Source organism: Marmota marmota, unplaced genomic scaffold (genome assembly GCF_001458135.2).
Source record: "Marmota marmota marmota unplaced genomic scaffold, marMar, whole genome shotgun sequence".
Classification (NCBI taxonomy): domain Eukaryota; kingdom Metazoa; phylum Chordata; class Mammalia; order Rodentia; family Sciuridae; genus Marmota; species Marmota marmota.
Window position 1 is genome coordinate 11,224,209 of NW_025999960.1, and position 27,456 is coordinate 11,251,664.

Consider the following 27,456-nt stretch of genomic DNA (forward strand, 5'->3'; position numbering starts at 1 on the left):
TTGGTACAGACAGGCTTTAACAATGCGTGGGAGGATGGGAGCGGGGGACTCACCTTACATAAAGAAGAATTTTGACAATGCTCACCTGACTCTGGAATAAAACAAAATGCACACATATTCCCTAGGAAAAATAACTTTGGGGTATAGAAATGAAAATTTAAGAGCAAGGAAACTCTCCTCTTTAAGGGGAAGCATAGAAATAATGATGCTAGTTGGAAATGCTAGTGCCTTATTAAGGAAAAACATTCCCTATCATTGGCCAGATTTTGAAATTCTTGGCTCTGGCTCCTTAGGCATAAAACTACAGCCTGAATAACTTTTCTTAAAATTATTTCAGCTTTCCTCTGCATTCCTACCAAAGAATACTTCATTTATATCATTAGAAACCTTGGAATCCTATGGGGAAATTCACCCTAAGTGGTCAAAAATAGCAATTTTTGGAATTTTATTTGGAAGGGGGATGTGATGAGAGAGGCAAAATCCAAAGTTCAAAATTCTCTGTCATGTACTAAAGCTAAACTGTTGAATTTACTATAATTGGATTTACATTCAACAGACAGATTCAGAATAGAAATGAACCTCTTAAAAATATTCTGCCCTGGAGAAATACTCTCCATTTAACACAAGGCCAAATTATGTGATACATCTTCTTACTTAAAATCTTGAACAATCTCTTAAGAGTACAAGAAAAGCTAAAAGGATCACTAGGAAGTATAAATATATACAAGGCTTTTTAAGTCTCTAATGCCAAAAAATCAGCAGACTTCTTAGAAATGCACATTCTTATTTTTAACAAGCACATTTTGAAATATCACTTTCTAAGATACACAACAGTTTTATCTTAGTTTCTTGTTAACCATTAAATTAGAATTCAGGCTTATCAATATTATCAATATTACAGTAGACTGTGCATTATATCCTCCATTATTCTGACAGTTTTTAAAATTTATTTTTATGTTGAAAACCATCTCTTCAGTCCTTTTTCAAGACAGTATGCCACTCATTATGATTAAATTTTGTCCAAAGAAATAATGCAAAATTGCTTGAATAATTTCAAAATCTCTAGGATGAACTGGCTCAAAAGTCGGAATTTATGAATTGATTTGCATCACCATATTAAATATCTTTTCTACCTATAAGATATCTTTGCGTTTGCCTCATAGATTGGTAAGTCAGTTCTCATTATTTTTATTTCTATAAATAATGGAGTGGCATTTCAATGAAACAAAAATAAGGAAAACTTCTTCAATGAAATACGCAACTGCACTTCTCCAAAGTGTAAAGAATGTCTTCTATACCCTCATTTTCTAGAAATCTAAGCATCTATTTCTGAAAAACATTACAATCCTCTATTCAGAAATCTAAAGGATGGAGAGGAGTTCAATGGTAGAACACTTGCCTTTCATGTACAACACTCTGAGTTGAAAAACTCAGAACAGAAAGAAAACAAATACACCCCCCCCAAAGAAAAACTGTCATACAAAGGAAGTATCACATAAGTGTTTTTTCTCAGATTAGTCTTAGTAATTCACATAAAATTTGAACATAAATACTATTCATGTATAAATTTAGTACAATATTGATTTGGTTCTTTAGTTTGTCTGTCTAATAAGAAATATTAAACTTATCTAGAGCAAGCATGTATTCCTATCTTTCAAATAGATTCATAATTAACTACTAAATCAAGAAGATATGATTTTGCTTAGTATTTATGGCATACTTACCCAAAACTCAGAGTCAAAAGAATCTTTTAAAAATAAACTGAAGACACAGAAATATTCTATTTCCTAGATAGCTACCATTTACCTGTACAAGAATAATCATCAATTCTGATATATCCAGTTTTGCAGATGCACATGAAAGAACCCGGGGTGTTTACACACATGGTATTCTCACGGCAGTAGTGGCGCCCTTCAGCACACTCATCAATGTCTGTGAATAAAAAGTAGGACAGAGTCAACAGTGGCTAATATTCTAGGATTTTTTTAAGATTTTCTTAGAGAAGGTGGGGAGAGAAAAATAGCTAATAATTGGGCAGCATTTTATAAAAGCATTCTAAATATCTTCTTTAATGAAAATATTGGATATTCAAATGACAGAAACTGTATGAGTTCTTTCTGACAGTTCCTGCCGCAGTTTCAAATAGGTCGGTCTATTTCAACTTGCATCATTCTAAATATCTTTTATAAATTTTCAGTGTAATTATCTACTTGTGGTTTGATAAAATGAATCCGAAAGTATAGATTGGGGTGCCTTGGAATTTTCAATCATTGAGCCTACCATATATTATTTTTGATTCACTGGTTATTCTGTACACTTGGGGACACCATGAAAGAGGCAAATAAAACATTCACACTGTATACCAGAACTTGAATGAATTCACTTAAAGATATGAAGCCAATAACATGTAGTTTATTCAGAGATAGAGATTTATAACTACATTACTGAGTTTCTGAACAGAGATGAAATTATAATATACAGATGTGATATAGATGAGAAATTATAAAATAGATAAATAAGATAGCATATCATATTAATAATAATTCACACATCAAGTTTTGAGTATAAAAACTTATAGATTCTAAGTTATAATAGGTATAGTACTAATTAAAGAATGTGAGTTTTGACAATAAACTGTCTTAATTTTAGAGCACTTTGCTACACGGAACATAAAGCAGTTGCTGATATTTTTTCATCATATAATATTACTTATTAAGGGTTTTAATTAATTGACCAATGTAATTCCTCTCTAGGAAGCTACTTTCTCAAATATTTGTGATGAATCCAGTAGATAGAATTAACCTCATTTGTACATCAAAAAATTGAACAACTATGGGGAAAACCACCACTATAGGGGCCATATTATTCATATAACCCCCACTATATTCCCAGCCTTGAGAGCACTAAAAGAAATAATTGACACAATGGCAGAAACCTATATATTAGACTACAGCAGTCTTTAGAGTCATCTTAGCTAACTACTTATTTCATAAATGGAAAAACTGAGGCCTAGAGAAACTCAATTTTTCCATTCCAACTTTATATCCTATGTCCTTTGTTTCTTCTTTCTTGGTGTTTTGGCCACACTGTGCGTTTCACCATTCTCTAGCTATGCTATTTCATACCTTTCATATATACTTTTGCATATGCTAATCTCTGTGCTCTTCCCTCCCTGACACCACTCCAGGAGATCTTGTCCACCACTGAATTCACCTTTTTATCTACTTCAACATCCCTCCTGTGAAAATATCACTAGTGAATTACAATGCTCCCTCTGCAGATCCTCTTTGGGACTTTGTATTTCTATTTTAGATGCATAAATTATATTTTATCAATTTTTAAGGACTCTTTTCCCCCAGTGAATCACATATTCTTCAAGGGTAGGATTTATTGACAAGTATTTTTTTCTTAACTTTGGTTATCTAGTTCATTCATCTGGGATGCTTTTTAAAAACATTAGCTTCTTTTTCCTACATTTTTAATTTGTGCTTTATAGTCCAACGTATTGATGGGATTGTTGTTACATATTCATACATACATACAATATAAGAAAATAATTTGGACAATATCACTCCCCAGCATTTTCCTGCTCCTTCCCTGCCTCCCAGTCCTTGGTCCATTTTCTCTACTAATCTCCCTTTGATTTTTAGGAGATTCAGCCTCACCTTTCTTTTCTTTTTTCCTCTCTAGCTTCTACATATGAGGATAAATATAGAACCCTTAACCATCTGAGTTCTTTTTTGTTAATATGATGATTAATGATGATTAATGTGATGATCTCTAGTTTCATCCATTTTCCTGCAAATGCCATAATTTCACTTTTTTATGGCTGAATAAAGCTGCATTGTGTATATATACCATGTTCTCTTTATCAGTTCATCCAATAATGAACATTAATTTAGGCTGGTTCCACAGTTTGGCTACTGTGAATCATGCTGCTATAAACATGCTTATGTGTGTAAGTAAGATGACTTTAATTCTCCAGGGTAAATGTTGAAAAGTGGTGTAGGTGAGTCATATGGTAGCTCCATTCCTAGTCTTTTGAGGAGCCTCCATACTGATTTACATAGCAGATGTACTAATTTACAGTCCCACCATACTTTTTCTCCTCTTCCTCTCTGGCATTTATTATTATTTGTGTTCTTGGTGATAGCCATTCTGATTGGTGTAACTTGAAATCTCAGTTGTAGTTTTGATTTACATTTCCCTAATTTTTTGTCCATTTGTATTTCTTTTTTTTAAGGAAGTGTCTGTTTAGTTCATTTGCCCATTTATTAATTTGGTTATTTGATTTTTTGGTGTAAAATTTTTTGAGCTCTTTATATATTCTAGATATTAATCATGTGTCAGAAGATGCTTTTTAAAAACATTGGTTCTTAAGTAGAAAATTTTTTTTTAATTTATATGTAATCATAAAAATCCCTGGATAGCCAAAACCATCTTGAGCAAAAAGAACAATGCAGGAGGTATTATAAGATCTGAGGTCAAAACATATAACAAAGCTACACATCTAGAACAACCTAATTGTCAACAATACTGCAAACAACACACTTCAGGAAAAGAATAGGTTCTTTTTTATTTGTTTATATTTTTTAATAAATTATGCCAAGAAAACTGGGTATTTTTTCTCATACAGAAGAATGAAACTAGACCCATATCTCTCACCAGTTATAAAAAGTAGAAGAAGGAAATTAGACCCATATCTCCTTCCAGTTCTAAAAAAGAAACCTAAAATGTATTAAATACTTAAAGGTAAGACCTGAAACCCTAAATCTACGAGAAGAGAAAAAGGGAGAAATGCTTCATAACATTGGAATCAGCAAGAATTTTTTTTCTATGAAGACCCCAGTAGCATAGGAGACAGAAGCAAAAATAGAAAAGTAAAATTATATCAAACCAGAAATCTTCTGTATGGCAAAGAAAACAATCAACAGAGTGCAGGAACAATCTACATAGAGAGAACATATTTTCAAACTATTCAACCAACAAGGGGTTGATATCCAAAATATATAAGAAACTACAAAAGCTCAATAGCAAAAAACAAACCTACAAACAAATTTAAAAAAACAACAACAAATAACCCAATTTAAAAATATGCAATGGATCTAAATAAACAATTCCTGAAAGAAGACAGACAAATGGTCAACAGGTAAATGGAAAAAACATGTTCAGCATTACCATAACATATTACCTCACCCCAGTAAGAATGGCTATTATCAAAAAGACTAAAGATAACAAGTGCTGGAAGGATATGGAGAAAAAGGAACTCCTGGGCACTGTTGGTGGAAATGTAAGCAGTAAAGCCATTATAGAAAATGATATGGAGGATTCTCAAAAAATTAAAAACAGAATCAAGAAAATCAAATCAGTAATATTGAAGAGATATCCTCATATTAACTCCCTTGATAACTGAATCATTATTTAGAATGCCCAAGGAAAAAAAAATCAATTTAATGTCCATCAGTTGATGAATAAAGAAAATATGGAATTTATGCAAAATTACATATATACAATTCTGCCATATAAAGAAAGAATAAAACCCTATTATGTGCAACAAAGTAAATGAAACTGGCAATCAGTATGTTAAGTGAAATAAGCCAAGCACATGAAGACAAGTACTATCTGATCTCATTCATATGTGGAATCTTAAAAAGCTAATGTCAAAGAAGTTGAGAGTAAAATGGTGGTTATCAGAAGCTGGAAAGAGTGGACGCAGGGAAGTAAGAAAAAGTTCATCAATGGGTGTTGTTAGTCCACTTTGTGGTACTATGACAAAATACATAAGAAAATCAATTTGAAGGAGGAAAGATTTATTTTGGTTCATAGTTTCAAAGGTTACAGTTCATGGTTGAATGGCCTCATCACTATGGGCCTGCAGTGAGACAAAACATTAATGCAGGGAGCATGTGGCAGAACATGTCAGGGCAGCTGGAAAACAGAAAGAGCAAGCTAGGAATGGGTATAAAATATACCTTCAAAGGTATGCCACCAGCAACCTACCCTACTTCTTCCAAGTAAGTCCTACTTCCTATGGTTTCCACCACCTCCCAATAGAGCCACCAGCTGGAGAATAACACATAAGTCTTTAGGGGACATTTCAAATCCAAACTGAAACAAGTACTGTTACAGTTAGATAGGAGCAGGAAGTTCTTCTGTACTATTGCACAGTAGTAGATTTACTTCAGATAACAAATGTTCAGTACAATTCAAAAAGCTATAAGACTCCAGAAGTAGCGCACACCTATAATCCCAGCAGCTCAGGAGGCTGAAGTAGGAGGATCACAAGTTCAAAGCCAGCTTCTGCAAGTTAGCAAGGTCCTAAAGCAACTCAGTGAGACTCTGTACCTAAGGGGCAGGGGATGTGGCTCACTGGTTAAGCACCACTGGGTTAAATCCCTAGTACCAAAAAAGAAAAAAAAAAAAGAAAGAAAGAAAAGGAAAAAGAAATCCATAAGAAAAGATTTTAGAACTTTTCACCTTAAAATATGATAAATGTCTATTCTGATTTAAACAGCATGCATATATCAAAACATTATTTGTTACCCATTAATATGTATAATGTTTATGTTTTTATGTATTATTTATTTATTTGGGTACCAGGAATTGAACAAAGGGCCATATCCCCCCCCCTTTTTTTTGAATTTTGAGGCAAAAGGCAGGGTCTCATTAAGTTGCTTAGGGTCTTGCTAAATAACTGAGGCTGGCCTTGAACCCAAGTCTCTGAGATTATAGGAGTGCACCACTACAACCAGCCAAGTTAATTAATTATTTTAAAAAGCTGGTTCTTGAGGCAAAAATCCAACCCTCAACTCCTAATTCTGATTTGACTGTCTGTGATGGAACACAAGAAATGTTTTGTTTTTTTGTTTCTTTGTTTTTAAATCTTCATGAGTCTAATTCATTTTTCTGTTAAGAGCCAGGTAATAAATATTTTAAGATTTGGGCGTGAGCTTGGAAGTGTTCCAATAAAACTTTATTTACCAAAATGTGTAGTGAACAACACTTGGCTCATAGGCCACAATTTGATGCCCCTTGATCTAATGCACAACTGCATTTAAGAAGCATTGGGTACATCACTCATTTCTGTATCAATAATAACTAGTAGGGTATCTAGGGCATTATGAGGCTACAGAATGAGTGAATAAATTCTTCAAGGCTGGTTTATGAAGACTTAAAAATGGGTCTCAGATTTTCTCATTTTTAAATAATACTCATCTCATGGTGCCATACTACTGCTAAATGTTCGCACTTCTCTTCGAGAAAAGTAACACATTTAATGATACCCTAAAAATCAAACAACAAGCACTCTGGAAAAAAATATGATGAAGATTCATTTGCTGGGTTTTAATATCATAATGGGAATCACAAGGGATTTTTAATGTACTCAGCTCAATTAATGGTGACTTGAACCCAGCCCCTCTGAAGAGGGTTCTGCAGAGAGGTGAAAGTTATTGAAAATCCATTGCAGAAGTCCCCTGGGTTTAAGAGTGTGAACTAGGAAGGAGGCCATCAAAGAAGTCTACCTGCACAAAGACAGAAGAACTTAACTTTGGGAAAGAAAGAGCTATGAATAAGAAACATACTCAGTGAAAATTTCTTGGTTATCAGAGGGAGGAAATGTTCTGAGCACACCACAGCATCTCTACAAATAGCAGTTCTTGGTGACAGTCCATAATTCCAGGGAGCAATAGCAAAGCAGCTTCAGAGGCCAGAGCAGAATTGTGAGTCCCAGCTGAAGCAAGCATTAATTATAGCCTTCTTCACACAAAAAACAATATTCTAGAGAAGAAGCCTATTCCCATAGGAATAATTATCAAACCTGGCAAATCAAACTTAAAATTATATGTGAAACACCCCATATCCTTTCCAAGAATATTTATGGGTTGGGAACTTTGGTGGTACTAAAGTCCTACAGGAGGAAGTGGGGTAAAGATACTATGAATTAGTATTACTTTTCTTAATGTGACCCCTTCATAGTCATAGTTGTTGGATAATTTGGTCTTCTAAATATCATCTCTTCTATTGTTCATTGTTGGGTCTACATTCCATAGAAATGGAAGACACTAATCTATACAATATGATTTTGAAGATGCTTCCCTTTTAAGAATCATGTGGTCAGAAAAATCTCAATGTAGAGTCATAAATTTCACAAAAAGGAGCCCATTTAATATGAAAACTTTAACGAACTTCAATGATTTACACCTCATAGACATATTGGACTTATTACCAACAGATATAAAGAGGCAGCCTATCACTTGGAATGGTGTTATGAGGGAAAAGAAAATGAAATACCAAAAAGCCAAAAACAACAACAAAAAAATCATCAAACCCTGTAAACCAATTGCCTTGCTTGATTTCTTCCTATCTTCAAAGGAAGAACTCCCCAATGATCTGTAACTACGTACTACAATTGCAAAGTTACATAAATGTCATTTCCATTTACATGTACAGATACACACAAAAATGTCATGACTAAAAAGTAATCTGGTGGAAAATTATGTTCAAATTTAGTCTTGAAATTATTTTAGTTCCAAGTTATAATTTAAAAATTTAAATGAGTCAAATTCTCACAATTTCACAATTCAATTCAATCCCATATATATTTATTGGATGTTTTCTATGTTAAAAATCACTTCATTGAATTTTTAGTCATATGTTGATGGTTCTATAAGGTAGAACAACAACCATTGGGTGGGTAGTACCAGTTAATGCAGAATATTCAGAGGTGAAATGATCACATCATGAGAACTGTAATCGGTCCATATCAATTTGAATGAATTGATTGGTGGTAACTGTAGGAAAGTGAGGTGTAACTGGAGGAGGTGTGCCACTGGGCCCATGCCCTGGAAGGGCTTATTTTCCCTAAAATAACCCTTCCCCTTGCTCTCTCAATTTCTTGAACACCATGAGGTGAGAGATGGTCCTCTACCAAGTCCTCTGCCATGATGTTCTGCCTTGCCCTGGCCCAGAACAATGATGTAGGCCCACCATGGACTAAACCCCTATGAACCATGAGCCAAAGTGAACTTTTTCCTCCTCTGAGTTGTTCTTGTTGGGTAGTTTGGTCACAGAGATGAAAAGCTAATGCAGTAAATTTCTATGAAACAGAAAGAGCCGCACAAAATTGGGCTGCCAAAAGGAAGCTTTTAAAAATAAGCCGAGCATTATGGAGATTCAAGCAAAAGGGTGCATTTCTAGACCGTATGTTCCTTAATGTCCCCTCCAAAACTCAGTATAAATATTCAGGCATAGACTCTGCCTTGGATAGGCTTACAGTCCAAGAAATGAATGATCACATTTACATTATAATCATCTCATTCAGTTAGGTGCTGTCTGTTTTAAGCCAGCATTTCACAAGCTGTGTTCTAGAGAATAACACAGGTAGGAGAAGTTCATGGTTCCTGAAAACAAAGTACTCCAAGGTCAAATAAGTTTAGGATAGCTATCTTACTATGGTTCTCCTTCTATCTTATTATGTGCTCCCTTTGCCTTGTCTAAAAATTCACAAAGTATATCAGCAAATCACAAACTTTCAGATTTCTAGGTGTTTTTTAATATTAATTAATTTATTAGTATATAATGAACATGTGCTATGTTCCAAGTACTACATTAAGCAACAAAGACAAATTCTTGCTGAAGAGAATAATACATAAATGACAATGTTATGGAGTGGTACATACTATTTGATATTTAACACAGATATGCCCAAGGCGTATTGATTAGGGAACAGTGACTCTCTTTTTTAAAAAGCAGTACTTATTTATTCTGAGCACCAATTTTTTCATTTTTATTTACACATTTTTATTGGTTCATGATGATTATACATAATAGTGGGATTTGCTATATTCTCATACATGCATATGATATAACTGTACAATGCCTAATCCCCTATCAATGTAGAACATATTTAAGAATTTATATTTGGTAAATAATATATTTATATAAATATAATTTACATTTGTTAAATATTATAATAATTTTAAAATAAAATATTTGCATTAAATATTAAAATAATTTATGTTTATATTTGGTAAATATATTTACAGGAATACAACATGAGGTCCTATGCTAAGTGTCAGAAATCAAAAATTGATTGGTCAGTCAATCAATCCTATAAGAACTGATATTCAGAGGAAGGCTGATGACTATGAGTGAATACCACCATGGAAATTTCACCAGTGGGACAGGGCTTGAGGTGGATTTTGAAGAAGAGGTAGGCTTAAAGTGAAAGACTTGCACAATATTGGAGGGGCTGCCAGAGAAGAATTTCCTTCCTGTCTATGGTGTTCAAAAAAGAACTAGATATTGTAAATATTCAAGTCTAGGAAAGGCAGCAGACATAGCAAAAAAAAAAAAAAAGAAAAGAAAAAAGAAATGTTGAGGAACAAGGTACAATCTATAAAACTTATGTAGGAAAATAATGGAAATACAGTTATGGTATAGAAGACATAATGTGGATATACTTAAATATTCAACAACTCTAAGGAAAGAACTTTCTTTGCAATGATATGAAAACATTAAAGCATTTGGGAGGGTGGTATTGACAAATACATCATACAGAAAATGGTAACATGGAACAACTAGAGAGTTGGTTAAAAGAGGTTCTACCACGGTGAGAAGCCATTTCATGAATAAAAGTCTGAGTTTTCAGACTTTTACTTTAAACCTAAAGTAACTTTCCCATATTTCATATTAGTATCTGAAAATATCTTATTATGTGTTGATATATCAGCTATTTACTCCCTTGGAATATAAGATTCAGGAGGGTATAGTTCCTGTCCAGAAAAACAACTGGCCCTGGCTAAATGTTTGTTAAATGAATCAATGAATCTTTTCATGGATTCTCCTCTGAAAGAACGAAGGAAAAAGAATCATTCATACTTCTCTGGCCTGAAGCTCATCTTGGCCATGATCCCACAATCTTCCTAATATACTGCCTAGACAGTTACCTAGACTTGGACTTTGTATACAAACAGCAAACAAGCCATCTGGGTGAAACAGTCTTGTTATGTGGAGGAACATTGCAGTGTGGAGGCTGGGGGGTGGATAAAGATTCTGGTTCTGTTTCTACTATAAGTCTAACAGATATTTCAACTCTCTGGATGTTAATTTTATCATCAAAAGACACTTTTCAAGTCAGTTCCAGCCCTCAAACTCCCTAATTCTAACAAAGAGAACATGATCTAAATAGTTGCTGATTTATCATTCTTCAGAATTTTGTGAAATACACGGCATATTCCACCAAACTAAAAAAGCAGAAATAAACTGAGTTTCTTATATTAGAACAATAACTCTTGCCCCAGGGGACTTCAAGTTGGTCTATTTTAAAAATAGGAATTTACAAATTCCCTTTTATCCTACCTGAAAGTTGAGGCTGACTCTGTAATTATTCTGAATTATAGATTTTTAGATCTGAGAGGAACATTAAAAATTATCTAACCTAATCCAAATAATTTACAAATGAAGAGACAGAGGCACAGATAAGCCAGAGAGAAATTAAAGAGGTGGCAGGGATCAGAGCACACAGCTTTTGTGAGCCACATTAAAGAATTTGGACTTTATCCTATGTGAAATGGGAGAGGTTTTTAAGAGCAGATTAATTGCATAGCATCTGTGTTTTTGGAAGAGCCCTCTAGCACAAGCTTAAGCAGTTAATGAGCGGCAGTTGTAACAAGAACAACATTTCCAGACCCTAAGTCCAAAATTAATGTTCCTTTGGCCTATGGACTCAACTACAGACTCAACTCCGAGGCATGGTTTACTAAGACACAATGTCCCCTCTTTTGTGTACTTCTGCCACACCAATGAGCTACCCCCACCTTGTATTTTGGAGGTCACTAATGCTATTTTTTAAATAGCATAGTATATTTCTTAGGATACGGTATTTATATCAATTTTACCCTATAAAAGGATTATACTAGCACGCTAATGAACACTAATGTCTTTTTGTTTAGCCAATAAAAACCTGAAGTCATGAAGCTCAAAGGCAAGGACTACACATATTGAAGAATAATACAGATCAGTATGGGTTACTGCTAAAAGTCTTGGCTCACCAGCTGTGAAATACTGACTGGGCAAATTTGGCAACGAGATCAATAACTTAATTCACAAACAGGGAAATAAACTAAGTTCTGAGAAACGGATTCTGGAAAGAGATTTGAGAGTAACATTTGGAAAGATTAGAGTATTTTTAAAATTATAAAATTTGCAATTATAAGTAGGATACCCAGTGAAAATCAATAAAGAATAAATTAGAATGCCATTTACAAATAAGCTAACATTGAAAGGAATTGCCAGCAATCATATTTTAAAGTCAGTAAATCAATGAGTTTGTTTACTACAGATTAACTATTAGGTATTAAAAATTATATTCACCTGAATGGATAATTGAAATGTATAGCTGAAACATGGTTTCCTTTTCCATCTCAAAATAATGGTCACAAATTTGCTTCATTAATTTTTCATACTAATTCAGAAGAATGAAAGCTATAGTATTGTATTACCTTTCTTACTCCTCTTACTAGAATATATTGAATATATTAATCTTAACTTTGGAACTCCTGACTCCCGAATTACAAAGAGGAAAAAAAAAAAGGTTGAGACAATCAGTAGGAAAATTTGAGACAGAGATGAAAAAAAAAAAAAGGTTGAGACAATCGGTAGGAAAATTTGAGACAGGGTTAATCATAAAATAACACTGATGGAGAAAGATGAGAGAACTTGAAATAGAAGAACTGAAAAGAAGAAATGTGTGTGTTGTTTATTCTTATAATATTTTTCTGAATTCCTATTATGTCAAAGTATTACCTTAGATATCAGAAGCATGGTCTTGAATATGACAAATTCAGTATGTGACCCTGCTATATCTTACTTGGTCTTTCTGACAAAAGAGACAAATAATAATAAAAACAGTAATGAGAATTTGATTAAGGATAACAAAGTACTAAAAAGAAGAAGAGTTATCTAGGTAGGATAGTAAAGAAGAGAACATTTCAAACAGGGGGACTATTTGCTAATGCTGAAAATTGAGAGGATTTGCTAAATTTGAAAAAGAATAAAATATTAAATGTGGCTAATGAAGTAAGAAGGAGCTACTTTGTGTGGAGGTCTTTCAAACTATGTGGGCATCTGACATGATCCTTCAACCACTTATGATTCATTGAAGTTTCACTAATTGATTTTTTGTATATAATATCATTTTAACATGATATAAAATTTAAAAGATCTAATAGACTGTACAATGAAAGTAAATCTGATTTTCACTTAGTTCTCACACTTTCAATCCCCGAGACAAACACTGTTATCAATTTCTTGTGCAACCTTCCAGATCAGATACAGCATGTGTCTTTATAAGCACATGCATAGTGATGTGTGTGTGTGTGTGTGTGTGTGTGCGCATGCACGCGCATGCTTTTCCTCTGAAAAAGCACAGGAGGGGGATAAGATTACATTAATTGCTAAGCTTTTTACCTGCAGGGTAGAGAATGGATTAGAGATGAGTAAAGTGGAAGCCAGGAAGAAGTTCACTTAGTTTCAGTCCTGGTGTCTTTCACAGTATAAATGGAGGCAGTGTGGCAGATTAAAAACAATACATGGAATATAAAATGCATGCATTCTGGAGGTGACTGGATGCTTGGAGATTAGGGAGAGAATCTCTCAAGGATAATTTTCTCCTTTTTCACCTGGAAAACCGAGGGGCTCTGTGCTGGATGGAACTGGAGGAATGTATCTGGATTACAGAAAAGTATGTTTCCAATAGGATGAATTTTAAGGGGTTTATGGCATATTCAAGTGGAAACACTTAAGAGCCTGTAAGACATGGGTCTAGAGCTCACTCAAGAGACAGAACCACACTGGTGATCAAGAATTGGGAGTCATAAACAAAGAGAAGGTAATTAAACCCATGGTGTTATATAGCATCACTTATGGAGAGGGCAAAAAGTGAGGGAAAAAATTAAAATAAAGCCCTGGGGAAGCTGATCTTTTAAGGAGCAAATAAAAAAAAGAGACTGAGAAATATTGCTTAGAGAGATAACAGCAAAACTATGAGTGCTAGAGAAAGATGAATTCCAAACTAATGGTCAACCATCACCTTTTGAAAACAATTTCTATATTTGGTGAAATCCCTATCTCCCTAAGATAAAAGTCTCAGCTCAAATTTTTTGTATCTTTAGAGGCTGGCATATGGGAAGACTATGACCTAGGATCTAGGGGCATTTAGCAGCAATTTAATTGAGAAGAGAACTTTATGACTAAGCAAGTCTGTGATATCTTCTAGCAAGAATGGTGGAGAAGACATTCACCGCTTAGAGAGGTAGCAGCAGATTCTGCAGTCCATCCCTGATGTCATCAGAGAGCCGCCCAAAATACCTATGTGAAATTTCAGTGTTGACACAAAGAGGCAGATGAGATAGGTGTTGTCCTTGCTGAATATCATCTAAAGTTCTCCTTCTACTTACATTGTAAGCTGCCTAACCTTCTGCAATATATTCCTATTATATTTAAACTATCAGACTGGACTAGATCCTTTGCAACTCAGAACTCAGATCCATATAGTACAGTATCATCAAGAAAAGGTAAGTAAATATTTGAAGGAGGGAGTAATCAATACAATTAATTGCTGCTTAGAGGTCCAAAAGGTACAGACTGAAAGATATCTGGACTAACAATATAGAAGTTATCAAGGAAGCTGCTGAGAGTACTTCAAAAGAGATATGAGATGAAAAATATAGCTGAAGCAGGTGGAGTGTCTGATACAAGAAATTGAGACAGAATAGATCATGACTTTACAAATTTTAGCTAAAAAGGGGAGAAGGAGCAATATGAAAAAGAAATGTTGTGGACTAATTGAGAAATGAAGCATATTTAAATGCTGATGGGAAGAAGAAAACAGAAGTTGAACACTAAATTTTAAATGGATAATGGATAGAGCAAGTTTCCTCTGGAAGAGATGAGGTTCAGTACTCAGATGAGCCAATCACTCGTGGCAGTGGGGGTTTCTACTCCACACGTACAGGTAAATCATGTGGACTTATGAAATGACAGCAGGAGACTGAGCAAGTTATTATCATTTCTGTTTTGTTGGTAAAGAAGTTATCTGCTGAATGTAAGAGAACAGGTAGAGTCAAAGGTTCTCTGAGAATGATAAAGTTTTAAAGTAACCTTTATAGGAAATGAGGTGAAACTGAGCTTGGATGTACAATAAAATGAACAAGCTAAGTACAGGGTCCTGCCAAGATAAGACAGTATGTAATACACTTGTGTGGACCACCTCTGACATGTTTATAACATTTTGCTTTCTATAGTGCATGTTAAATGCATTATATTTTAACATTCATAATAACCCTATGAACTAGGGAGAACAGATAGTTATGGCAGTCAAGTTATCGTGGTGAAGTTAAGAATTTGTTTTCCCAAATGTCATTTATAAGTAAATGACTGGTAAATTTAGAGTGGAATCAGTCCTGATTACCCACTGTTCCTCCACAATCTGGTCCCTGTCTTTCAGTTTAATCTATTAACACTCTTGGACAAAAACTTCCTCCTATCCCCCCAAAACTCCAAAACACGTTTCATTTTTTTCCCTCTGCTTACTCCTTTCTGCCAATGTAAATTGGATTCACATTTCAAGGCCAAGATGAAGGCCAGTTCCTCCACAGTAGCTTCCCTATCCTCTTTATCCATAGGGAGCCCATCTGTCTCTACTTCTGCACTTTTGGTCTGTGCTTATTCAGGGCTGGATAGTAGCTGTCTTGGCTGAATCCAACTTGTTCAAAATTAAGGAACAGACAGACTCCTTTGAATGATTTCCTTGTCATGCTGAATTTGAAAATTCATCAAGTTGAATAGCATTCTTTCCAAGAAGGCAGATTATTATTTTTAAATATTAAAAACTAATTTAACAGAAATAAAATTTATTTTGCCAGAAAACAAAGATTTCAGTCATAACAATATTCAAATTGCTACCCATTCAGAGTTATTAGATTAATCTAAACATTACATCAGTGCTTTCATGAAAAATGTGGAGCTACTCCAATTCCCAATTGCTCGTTTCTACATAAATCACAGATGAAATTGCATTGCTAAATTTGACAATCTTAATTAATGTTTAATGCTGATTAGGAAGTTTTTAAGACCCCACAATTTGCTATACAAAAACATATATGTTCTGTAATTCCAAGACCATTTTTTCACTATCACATTTCTATTTAAGGTATGCACCAACTTAAAAAAAAAAAACTATTTTGGGAGCATTTTCTTTATATTGAAGGAAAATTACTTGGAGAATATTTAAAATGGAATGAAAGCTGGTTTTGAATGTGAACTAAAAATGAATATCTTCTTATGTATTATTAAAATCCCAGAGATCTATTTTTATATCATACTCAATAAATAAGAGACACAATTCAAACCATAATGTCCTTGCCTCTTCAACAACACTTTGTGTTCATTAAAAGAACATGGATTTCCTCACTGCCCTTGGGTAAAAACACATAGGGCTGTTTTTTGCTATAGAAGTTATTTGCCCACATGAGCAAGGTTCTTATCTAGTACATAACTCAAATCTCCCATTCTTCTTTGTCACATTTCTCTAACTCATACTTGCTCCCCACAAACCACTGGTATCCTTCTCTCTTAAAAATGTGTTCTATTTATATTTATTACATTAATAATGAAACTAACATTTACTCCAATGTTTATTTCATTGACCAGGTCATTTATTTTTTCTTCACAGCATCACGTTTTTATAAAAGGTCTCAAATATTATCTCAGGACCATTGAATCAAAGTTATATTTGTTTTATTTGTGCAATTCTTGCATATTTTTAGTTACACAATTTTTCTTTAATTAATCACACCAATTTTCATCTCCTATCTTCAAACCTTTTTTTTCAGATGACTTAATGCATATGACAATTTTTCTACATAGTAAAGTTTGTTCTTCTTTTTGAAAACTAATGAACAGGTGAAGAAAGGAAGAATTGTGAAAACAACACTAATACTTGTGTTTCATCTCCAGCAACAAATTGTTAATTAACTTTGACTTGGAGGAAAGATAAAGCTGGTATTTATAATTTAATCTCTATGTATATCTGAACTTAAACTTAATGGAGTTGCAAAAAGAATTTTCCTATCAAATGAATTTTTAAAAAATGTTAATCATTGATGTCTTAGATTTCACTTCAAATGAATTCCTTTCCAGGAAAAGTTTCTCTAATGGAAAAATGATAATGAGCGACTGCCTCATGTAAGACACCTGCAACTGATCTGGTTATAATGAATTGGTTAATTCTACCCAGATGTCTTCTCTTTAATATTAATAAATAACTACATGCATAGGTAATTATCAAGCATTTGAACCTGCTATTCATTTATATAAAGAAACATGGATTCCCATGGTTACATTTAAAGATATAATATAACTGTCAACATGAGAACAAATTCTACATTCTCTGTAGTCAAAAACTGGTTAGAATATTACTTAGACCAGAAAGAAATTTGGCAAGAAGTAGTTTGGTTCTGGAAATAATCCATGGTGACTTTATACTGAAGTACTAAAGATCTTATTAAAATTACCTTCATATGTAAAACAACATCATCACACAAAATCTAAGAATACTGTTGCCTGAAATTTCAAAACACTAATGTTATAATATTTTAGTTCCAAAAAATAAAATTATATTGCATAAGCTGACAGACACACTGGCAGTAATAAATATATGTGAAAACATAAGTATAATAACAAAATTTTACCAAGGATTTATTTTTTCTGGAAAGCATTTTATACACTTAATCTTATTTAATTTTGCTTACCTAACAACCTCATGAGACTAATTCCCCTCATCAACAAATGAAGAGACTAAGTCTTAGAAATGTGAAGTAATCTACACAAGTTCCACAGTTAGTAAAGAGCAGAGTCAAGAATTAAATAAAAGTCTTCGTGCTAGGCCATACTTGTGTTTATTCTGCTATTCAGTTTGACATTGTGTGTTCATAGCAATTTCAACCTTGCTAGAAACAGCACTGGTAGTTCCTGCAGGCCAGGCCAGCCTTGGCCATTGCTTCATCCCACAGTAACCCATGAAAGAATGCAGTTTGGTTTCCCAGCCAGCTGGGGGGTGGTGCAGGCCAAGCTCCTCTGAATCACAGCACCTTGCTCATCCCCATCACACAGTTGCATCCTTGTTTAATAAAGGTTTTATTACCACCCACCATCCTATTTTTCCTATTTGTGTCCTAATCTCTTTTGCAACAAAATGTAGGTGCAGGACCCTCATTAGGAACTCCATTGGAAGAGTTAGTCTTTGGTTTTTCAGAATCTGATGGTAGGTTCCTATGTGTTGTGTTATACTAACGATTTTTTAATTGTCTTCTTATTTTTTAATATTATATATTTAAAAGGCAGTATCTTTTGTGCTGTGAATTTGCAGGAGAATGTGCATAATGCATTTTTTTTTTACTTCTGTTGGTGTGTATTGTATATAGTCTATGTTTTTCTCATGATGAAACAAACTTTTTCTTTATTAAAAAAAATAAAATATCCAAGTCTTCTTGCTCAATATTCTTTTTATAATATCAGGACTGTGCCCATTTGTCAAAAATAAAAACAGATTTTTATTTGATCTGTATGGATACTTTTCCTCACTTGTCTATTAAATTCCAATATTACTTCTGACATATTTTAAAAATATAATTACACATGGTTCTATGTATAAATCTTCAATGTACCTATGCTGCTACTAGAATGACTCTTTATGTACAAGAAATGTGTATAAAATAAGTTATTTCATCTGATTTAATCTTTAGTAATAATACAATTGACCACTAAAGGGTGATTATTATAAATATTTGTTTAACAAAAATAGGTGGTAAATACTTCTATAATACGGTAAAGAAAATCAAAGATAAGCACTGTGGTAAGAACAGTTAACCAGATAAAACTCAAAAGCATACCAGACATTCAGTAATGTTATAGGCTCTGTATTCAAATCTCCCTGGTTGCTAATGAATCTGATGATTCCCTTCAACATCTTCCCAGTTACTTCTGACTAAACCCTAGGTGTTCCTATGAGTTCAGGAATAAATCAACACATATAATCACTATAATTACCTTATCCCTGAGCATCCTATGAACTATTTCCATGTCCTCACGGTCTTTTCCAAAACTCGCACATGTTCCTGAATCTCTATTTAGCCCCTTTGACAGAAAATGTCCGCCCTACAGCTACAAAACCCTGGAGACACCATGCAGAGTCTTTAACCTTCACAGGCATGTGCAGAGCATTCAAAAAATCTTCTACCTAATTTTGTTTTGTTCTTTGAACTGAAAGTCCAAAAGTAATCTAAATTCCTAATAAATGTAAGTTTTCCCTCTTCATCACCCATTTTGTCTCCTCCATTATAGAATATTCAAACTTGACCTAAGGACCAGGCAGCTCTTCCATCATTATATCTAAGCCTTCCTTCATCTTTCTTGACATAAAACCAAAAGCCCTCAAGAAAGTCAAATAATATAAACAGCAGGGAACATATATAAATCCATAATCCTTTTCCTTATATAATTTAAATTAGTGATCATCAACCAGGAGTAGTTTTGCCTTCTAGGGGGAAATCTGGCAATATTTGGTTATCACAACTGGGACTACAGGTGAGCACAGGTGTGTTACTGACACAAAGGTAATATAAATATCCTACAATGCATACAACAGCCTCCTACAACAAAGAATTACCTGTTCCAAAAAGGCAATAATGCAAGTGTGAGAAACCCTAATTGGAACTAAAACCACTCTGACACACAGGCATATATGGCCACAGGCTGAATAATTCAGCTTTTTAGGCAAGACTGTATTAACTGAAGACTCAAAAATAATAATATTTTAAAATTCATCCTTAGAAGGACATCAATCTAGAACTAACATAGAATAGCCTTTTTCGAAATTTAATGAGGATAAGAGTTGACTAGGAAGCCTGTAAAACTTTTGAAACCCAATCCTGACTAACTTAATAAGGAGAATTAATGTTGGGTCCAGGAATATATATTTTTTCACATTTGTCTTGGTGCATTATAATTGTACATAATGATGAGATTTGTTGTTACATATTCATACATACACACAATATAACAATACAATTTGGCCAATATCACTCTATGGCACGTTCCCCCTCTCCTCCACCTCTTACTTCATGTTTTTTTTTCCTCTACTGATCTCTCTTTGATTTTCATGAGATCCCCCCACTCCTTTTCCTTTATTTTTCTCTAGCTTCCACATATTAGAGAAAACATACAACCTTTAACTTTCTAAGTTTAGCTTATTTCATTTAACATAATGATCTCTAGTTCCATCCATTTTCCTGCAAATGACAACTCCATCTTTATTTATGGCTGAATAAAACTCCATTTGGTATACATACAACATTTACTTTATCCATTCATCCACTGATGGACACCTAGGCTGGTTTCATAATTTGGCTATTGTGAATTGTGCTGCTATAAAACATGAATATGCATATGTCACTATGATAACTTGAATTCTTTTTTTTTAGAGAGAGAAATGTTTAATATTTATTTTTTAGTTTTCAGTGGACACAACATCTTTATTTTATTTTTATGTGGTGCTGAGGATCAAACCCAGAGCCCCGCGCATGTCAGGCGAGCATGCTACCACTTGAGCCACATCCCCAGCCCAATGACTTTAATTCTTTAGGATAAAAACCAAGGAGTGGTATAGTGGGGTCATGTGGCAGTTCCATGCCTAGTCTTCTGAGGAACTTCCATACTGATTTCCATAGCAGTTTCACTGATTTACAATCCCACCACTAATGTAAAAGTGTTCCCTTTTTCTCCATATCGTCCCCAGCATTTATTATTATTTTGATGACTGCCAAGGAATATGCATTTTTTATTATTAGTTGTTCAAAACATTACATAGCTATTGACATATCATATTTCATACATTTGATTCAAGTGGGTTATGAACTCCCATTTTTACCCCGTATACAGATTGCAGAATCACATCGGTTACACATCCACGTTTTTACATACTGCCATAATAGTGTCTGTTGTATTCTGTTGCCTTTCCTATCCTCTACCATCCCCCCTCCCCTCCCCAAGCTTCTCATCCTGTTTCATCATCACTTTATGTCTCCTCTACTATATAACTTTCAAATTAGACTCAAGGAGCAGGCAGCCCTTATATGATCATAACTAAGTCTTCCTTCACCCTATTGTATTACAAAGAAATGCCATTTGAACTATCCTCAAAAAAACAATATTAGGAAACCAAACTGTATACTAATGGAAATAAACTGAGAATGTGAACCAAAAAATCCTCTTCTTTTGTGCATATTGATGAAAAGTGTTAGTGTTCAAATTATTAGAATGATATATTAATAAACTCTATGCCTTAAATCAACACTTTTCAAAATTTTGTATGCATGAGAATGCAGGTCCTTATTCAGTAGGTCTGAGATAAAGTATAGGATTCTGCATTTCTAACAAGTTGCCAGGTATTGGATCACATTGCTGGCCCTGGGACCATACAGTGAGAAGGTTAAAAAAGGAAGAAAAGAAGATAAAACATAAATTAAAATAAAAACTGCCAAAAAGTATAAAAACAGAGCTGTTTATTTTAATAAAGCATAAACCATCAATCACAATTTTCATTTCAATTTGCACCAGCCAAATGGGCATAGACTTTACATTATCTCAACTAAAGAGTTAGCTCCATGGCAGTATGGACTTAGTAGGGTTTTCTCGTGGCTATATGGTTAGCACCCATTAAATATATGCCTGGCATAGAATGTGTGTTCAAAAAACAAACAAAAACCCCCAAACCAATACTGTGAATAAATGAATGCCGAACAATGTCCAATGACAGAAGTCAATCATAAATTAAATTTCTAAGCACCTATAAATCAACCACAGAGAGAACAATGTGTTTATTTAACATACAGATTTATGACTAAATGATGATGAAAGTTATTATTTGTCCTCTATGCAGCATCTAAAGTAATCATGAACTCCATTACATGTGAATAAGAGTATTTTAGAGTAAGAGACATTCTTGGGTGAGGGGCATATCAGCTGACCATGAAAGTCACACAACCATGGTGTGTTGTTTAAAAAGGATAGTATAAGGGTGGCACTGATTATTTCTCCAACTTTTTTTCCATGAGAAACCATGCCTAAGAAGAAACTCAGAAAAGTTTCATCTTTATTGGCTTTGATTTTAAAATGTAAAAGTCTTCCTTTCATACAGAGGATACTCTTGTTTTGAATTAAAAAAAAAACCTTTTGATTTGAACATCTTACTGGTATTTACATTTACAAATGAATAGAAAGTTCTTTTGAGTCAGAGAAAATTGAAGATAACTACAGTGAATGATAAAGAAGCTGAGAAGAATTGCTAAGGTTCAAATTCAGATGTGTCAATTGGTAGGAATTTTCAGAACTACTGCACAAAATTTAATTAGAGAAGGAATGAGTTTCATTTAAAAAATTAACTATTTTTAGCATTGAAAACATGTTCCTTGAGGCCTAAAAGTACTTCAATATTTCCATATAATATATAAATCCTGAAAACTATTTTTTGTGGCAATTTTTGGAGAGATAGATGATGCCATTAAAAGGCCAATTCATATATTTGGAAACATCAGATATGCATTTCCTTCTATCTTTTTCTTAATTTAAAATTATAGAAGTTTAAAATTGTAACTGTGATGGTTAATTTTTGTGTGACAATTTGACTGGGCCTTGAATGACCAGACATTTGGTCCAAAATTATTCTGGTATGTCTGTCAGAGTGTGTTTGGATGAGAGTAACATTTCAATCTGTAGTCTGAGTAGACATAATCACTCTCCTTGATGCAGATGGGCCTCAGCCAATCAACTGAACAGAATGGAACCAATTCAGAAAATGGGAAATTTGCTTGACTTAGGGCACCAAACCTTTCTAGCCCTCAGAACCACTGGTTCTCAGGTCTTTGGAATAGAGAGTGAAACCACACTATTGGGTCCCCTAATTTTCTACTTGCCAGTGCAGACCATGGGAATTCTTAGTCTTCACAATCATGTAAGCCAATTCCCTATAATAAGAAATCATATTGATTCTGTTTTCTGAAGAATCCTGACTAATCATATACTTGCAATTTTATTTTATTTAAGAAACTCTATTAAAACACACCACAAAGAATGCATCAGTAGCTATATTTCTGAAAGCTATATTGTCTGCCAGAATTCTCTAATTAATCCCTGAGGGCTCAGTTTTCTAGATTATTTATCTCAGCTCTGTTAGCAGGCCTTCTATTAACTCCAGTGGTGACTCACGTGCTGGGTTTGCAATGAATGACTTCAGCTCATTCTACAACTTTCTCTTCATATCATCTGGAGCAACCTTATGACACTATCACTCTCAGATTGCCTCTGTATTTCATAGTTAATGATATGCAGATATTAGTTATATTAGGAATTTATTACTAAATTAATTGTGAGGTGGTAAATAGCTGAGATAGAAAGGGAACAGGGCAGGGGCAAGAAGAAAGGATAAGAGAAGGATGGAAGAAAGGAAATCAGAGAAAGAAAGGACAGAAGAGGAGGGAGGAAGGTCACATGAACTCCACTCATGACTGTATATATCTCTAATGCCAATGAGATGCTCTCTGGATACAACATAAATTTCTTCCCTTTATAGAAACATCTAAATTTTAATACAGCTATGTTAAAATGTCATTCTAAAGAAAAATACATACTACTCGTGCTTATTAAAAAATTAGGTAAGGTATATAGTAAGTAAATTAAAAGAAGTAAAATGAAATAAGCATAGCTTGAAGACGGCTTTGTACCATCAATTTACTGTTTGTTATTTCGGTAAATGATTTTGGAAAAATCATTTAATTTTCAAGTTCTTCAGTTTTCTCAACTATAAAACAGTAGAATATTACAATGCCTGCATTAGAGGCCTGTTAGATAAAATAAAGTTAATAAATGTAAAAGGCATTTGAATGTCTCCAAAGAACCAAATACTCATTAGCAGTTGTTATTGCTTTTTATTATAAACCTATTGACAACTTGTTGCAGAAAAGAAGGCAGCAATTACTTATTTTCCATTGAATTGTGCTCATATTACTTTGTACAGAGACTGGAATTCTCCTATAATGCAGAATAGGAAAGAGAAAAAAAGGGCATCATTTAGACAAAGGATAGCATTAAAAGAAACAGGAGAGGAAGAGACAATGTTTTAGCCTTTGTTGTTATTTAGTTTTTGTTTTAAGAAGGGGGAAACAAAAAGGAAAATATGTATTTAAATTGGATGTGTAAATATAATAATTTAGAGTTTATGTTTAAACTCTGATCCCTAGCAGGTGCTAAACAAATGTTTAAGACTCCAATCCAGATTTAACTGGCATTTCCTAAGCAGGTTCTATGTACTAGATCTTCCATGCCCATGTGAGTTGTTTTACAAATTGTAGATAGAATTAAAATTTGGGGTAAAGATACAAAATGTTCACTAAAAGCAATGGTGGAGATGGGAAAACTTCTAGGACTTGGGGTCCTTTTAATATGTATGACATTTATCAGCACACATATACTTTAAGAAAGAATATTTTGAAAAAATAAATTTATTTCCTTGTACTACTTAGATAATTTCTAAATTCCCATGCAGAGCAATTTAAAATAAATGAAATCCTCTTTGGGCTACAAAACTCAATATTACAATTAGACTTCCTTGGGTACAATATAAATATACCTCAATACGGTTGATGCTTATCTTGAATTATCCTTTTTAGTGATAAGATAGCTTAAAGGTGACTATCTTTAGCATATCTAAGTACTTCAGACCATCAATAAACAAGTATTTCTTGATCTCAATATTGCTTCTAAAAAGCTTAGGAGAACTCAGATAAAATTAATAATCTATTACTAGAAGACAGACACATTATACTTGGAAGAAACACACAGACGCACATATCTAAATCCCTTAATAAACAGCATAGCATTTAATAAAGTATACTACAATTGGACAATTGGCTATAAACCAGTACAGAATAAGGTGCTAATTGTTCAGTCAGGTAAAAATAAGATTTGAGAAATTTAAATCTATGTGAATTTAATTCATCTTCAAGAAGATTTTCCTGATGAATTAAATGAGAAAAAGCCTAGAAGAAGCCTAGAAGGATGATTAGATCATAGCTTGTTGGAACAAAAAGCAAAGATATCTTAGTCAAATTGTGTTAATTTGCTAGGGGCACAATAATAAAGTTCCACAAATTGGTAGCTTAACCAATAGAAATTTATTATCTTATAGTTTTGGAAATCAAGAGTCTGAAACCAAAGGGTTGGCAAAGTTGATTTTTTCTGAGGACTGTGAAGGATAATCTGCTGTATGTTATACTATTGTCAATATCTGGTGTTCTTTGGCTTGCAGATATATCACCCCAACCTCTGTCTGCAAGTTCACACGACACTCTCCCTGTATGCCTATGTCAAAATTTACTCTTCTTATGAAAATAGCAAGCATAGTGCAAAAGGAAGCACTAAGACTTCCTCTTTCCTTAAAAAGTTATATCTGAAATACTCCTATTTCCAAATAAAATCATATTCTTAAGTAAACATTCGAATTTTGGGGAGACATAATTCAACACACAACACAGATGATGCATGATGCACAAAAGAAATTATCAAATAGCTGGGGGTGACCTGTCAAGGACTAATGGATGGATAGCTATGTAGGGACAAATGACATAAAAACCTGGAAACAATGCAAAGGAATGTAACTCTTATGTGGTGATGAGCAACAAGATACACCAGGCTTTCAAGCAGAAAAAAATGATATTTTGTGAATATTAATAGGGAATGGATCCTGGATGAGTAAAAGTAGGTAGAGACAACAGAAACAGAGTGACTAAAGACAAGGTGACATGAAGTGACAAATGACATCCATCAGAATCAGAATGAAAGAAACTGAGTGAATCTAAGAGAAATAGTTCTATCAATGAGGAATTACTGGGGTAGGGGTTTCAAACCATACCAAACTCTTTCTCATATTTTTGTTAATAAAAGAAATGGCTCATAAATTTACTTTAAAAATCGTTAATACGGCATCAATTACTAATTTTGTAGTTATTTGTGACATGCAATTATATAAATGATTTATTTATTTAAAACGCTTTTCCTGTTCTTGGTGTAATAATTAAAGACTTGGAGAGCAAAATCACCAGTGATTTTAAGAGTTTAAGAATAGGAAATTCTTCATTATAATGCACTCACAGGGTTGTAATTTCTAGTGTTTTGAACATGAAGGGGTGCTGTATTTTGTCAAATGCTTTTTCTGCATCTATTCAGATGATCTTGTGATTCTTATCTTTAAGTCTATTGATGTGATGAATTACATTTATTGATTTCTGTATGTTGAACCAACCTTGCATCCCTGGGATGAACCCCACTTGATCATAGTGCACTATATTTTTGATATGTTTTTGTATTTGGTTTGCCAAAATTTTATTGAGAATTTTTGCATCTATGTTCATTAGAGATATTAGTCTTAGGTTTACTTTCTTTAATGTGTCTTTGCCTGGTTTTAGAATCAGGGTGATACTGGCCTCACAGAATGAATTTGGACGTGCTCCCTCTTTTTCTATTTCATGTAATAATCTGAAGAGTATTGGTATTCGTTCTTCATTAAAGGTCTTGGGGAACTCAACTGTGTAACCATCCAGTCCTGGGCTTTTATTGGTTGGTAGACTTCAGATGGCATCTTCTATTTCATTGCTTGATATTGATCTGTTTAAATTGTGTATATCATCCTGATTCCATTTGGGCAAATCATATGACTCTAGAAATTTGTTGATGCGTTAGGTATTTTTGTTTTATTGGAATACAAGTTTTCAAAATAATTTCTAATTATCTTTTGTATTTCTGTAGTGTCTGTTGTGATATTTCCCTTTTCAGCATGTATGTGAGTAATTTGAGTTTTCTCTCTCATTCTCTTCATTAACATGGCTAATGGTTTGTCAATTTTTTTTTTATTTTTTTATTTTTTAATTTTTTATTGTGGGTTGTTCAAAACATTACAAATTTCTTGACATATCATATTTGACACTTTGATTCAAGTGGGTTATGAACTCCCACCTTCACCCCATACACAGATTGCAGAATCACATCAGTTACACATCCATTTTATTTATTTTTTCAAAGAACCAACTATTTATTTGTCAATTTTTTTAATTGTTTTTTTTTTGTTTCAGTTTTATTGATTTCAGCTCTGGTTTTAATTATTTCCTGTCTTCTGCTGCTTTTGGTGTTGATTTGTTCTTTTTCTAGGGCTTTGAAATGTAATGTTAGGTCTTTTATTTGTTGACTTTTTTTCTTTGAAGGAATAAACTCCACAGAATGAACTTTCCTCTTAATACTGCCTTCATAGTATCCCAGAGATTTTGATATGATGTTTCAGTGTTCTCA

General features: G+C 33.5%; 1 protein-coding gene across 4 annotated transcripts in view; it reads right to left on the minus strand.

The window, feature by feature from the left end:
* The window catches only part of Nell2 (neural EGFL like 2), a 360,984-nt gene that overhangs the window by 151,157 nt on the left and 182,371 nt on the right, over positions 1–27,456 (minus strand). For all 4 annotated transcript variants that reach the window (XM_048802576.1, XM_015493239.2, XM_048802578.1 and 1 more), the window contains one exon: positions 1,807–1,932. In XM_048802576.1, the coding sequence (XP_048658533.1) occupies positions 1,807–1,932 (126 nt within the window). The remainder of the gene's footprint in view (positions 1–1,806; positions 1,933–27,456) is intronic.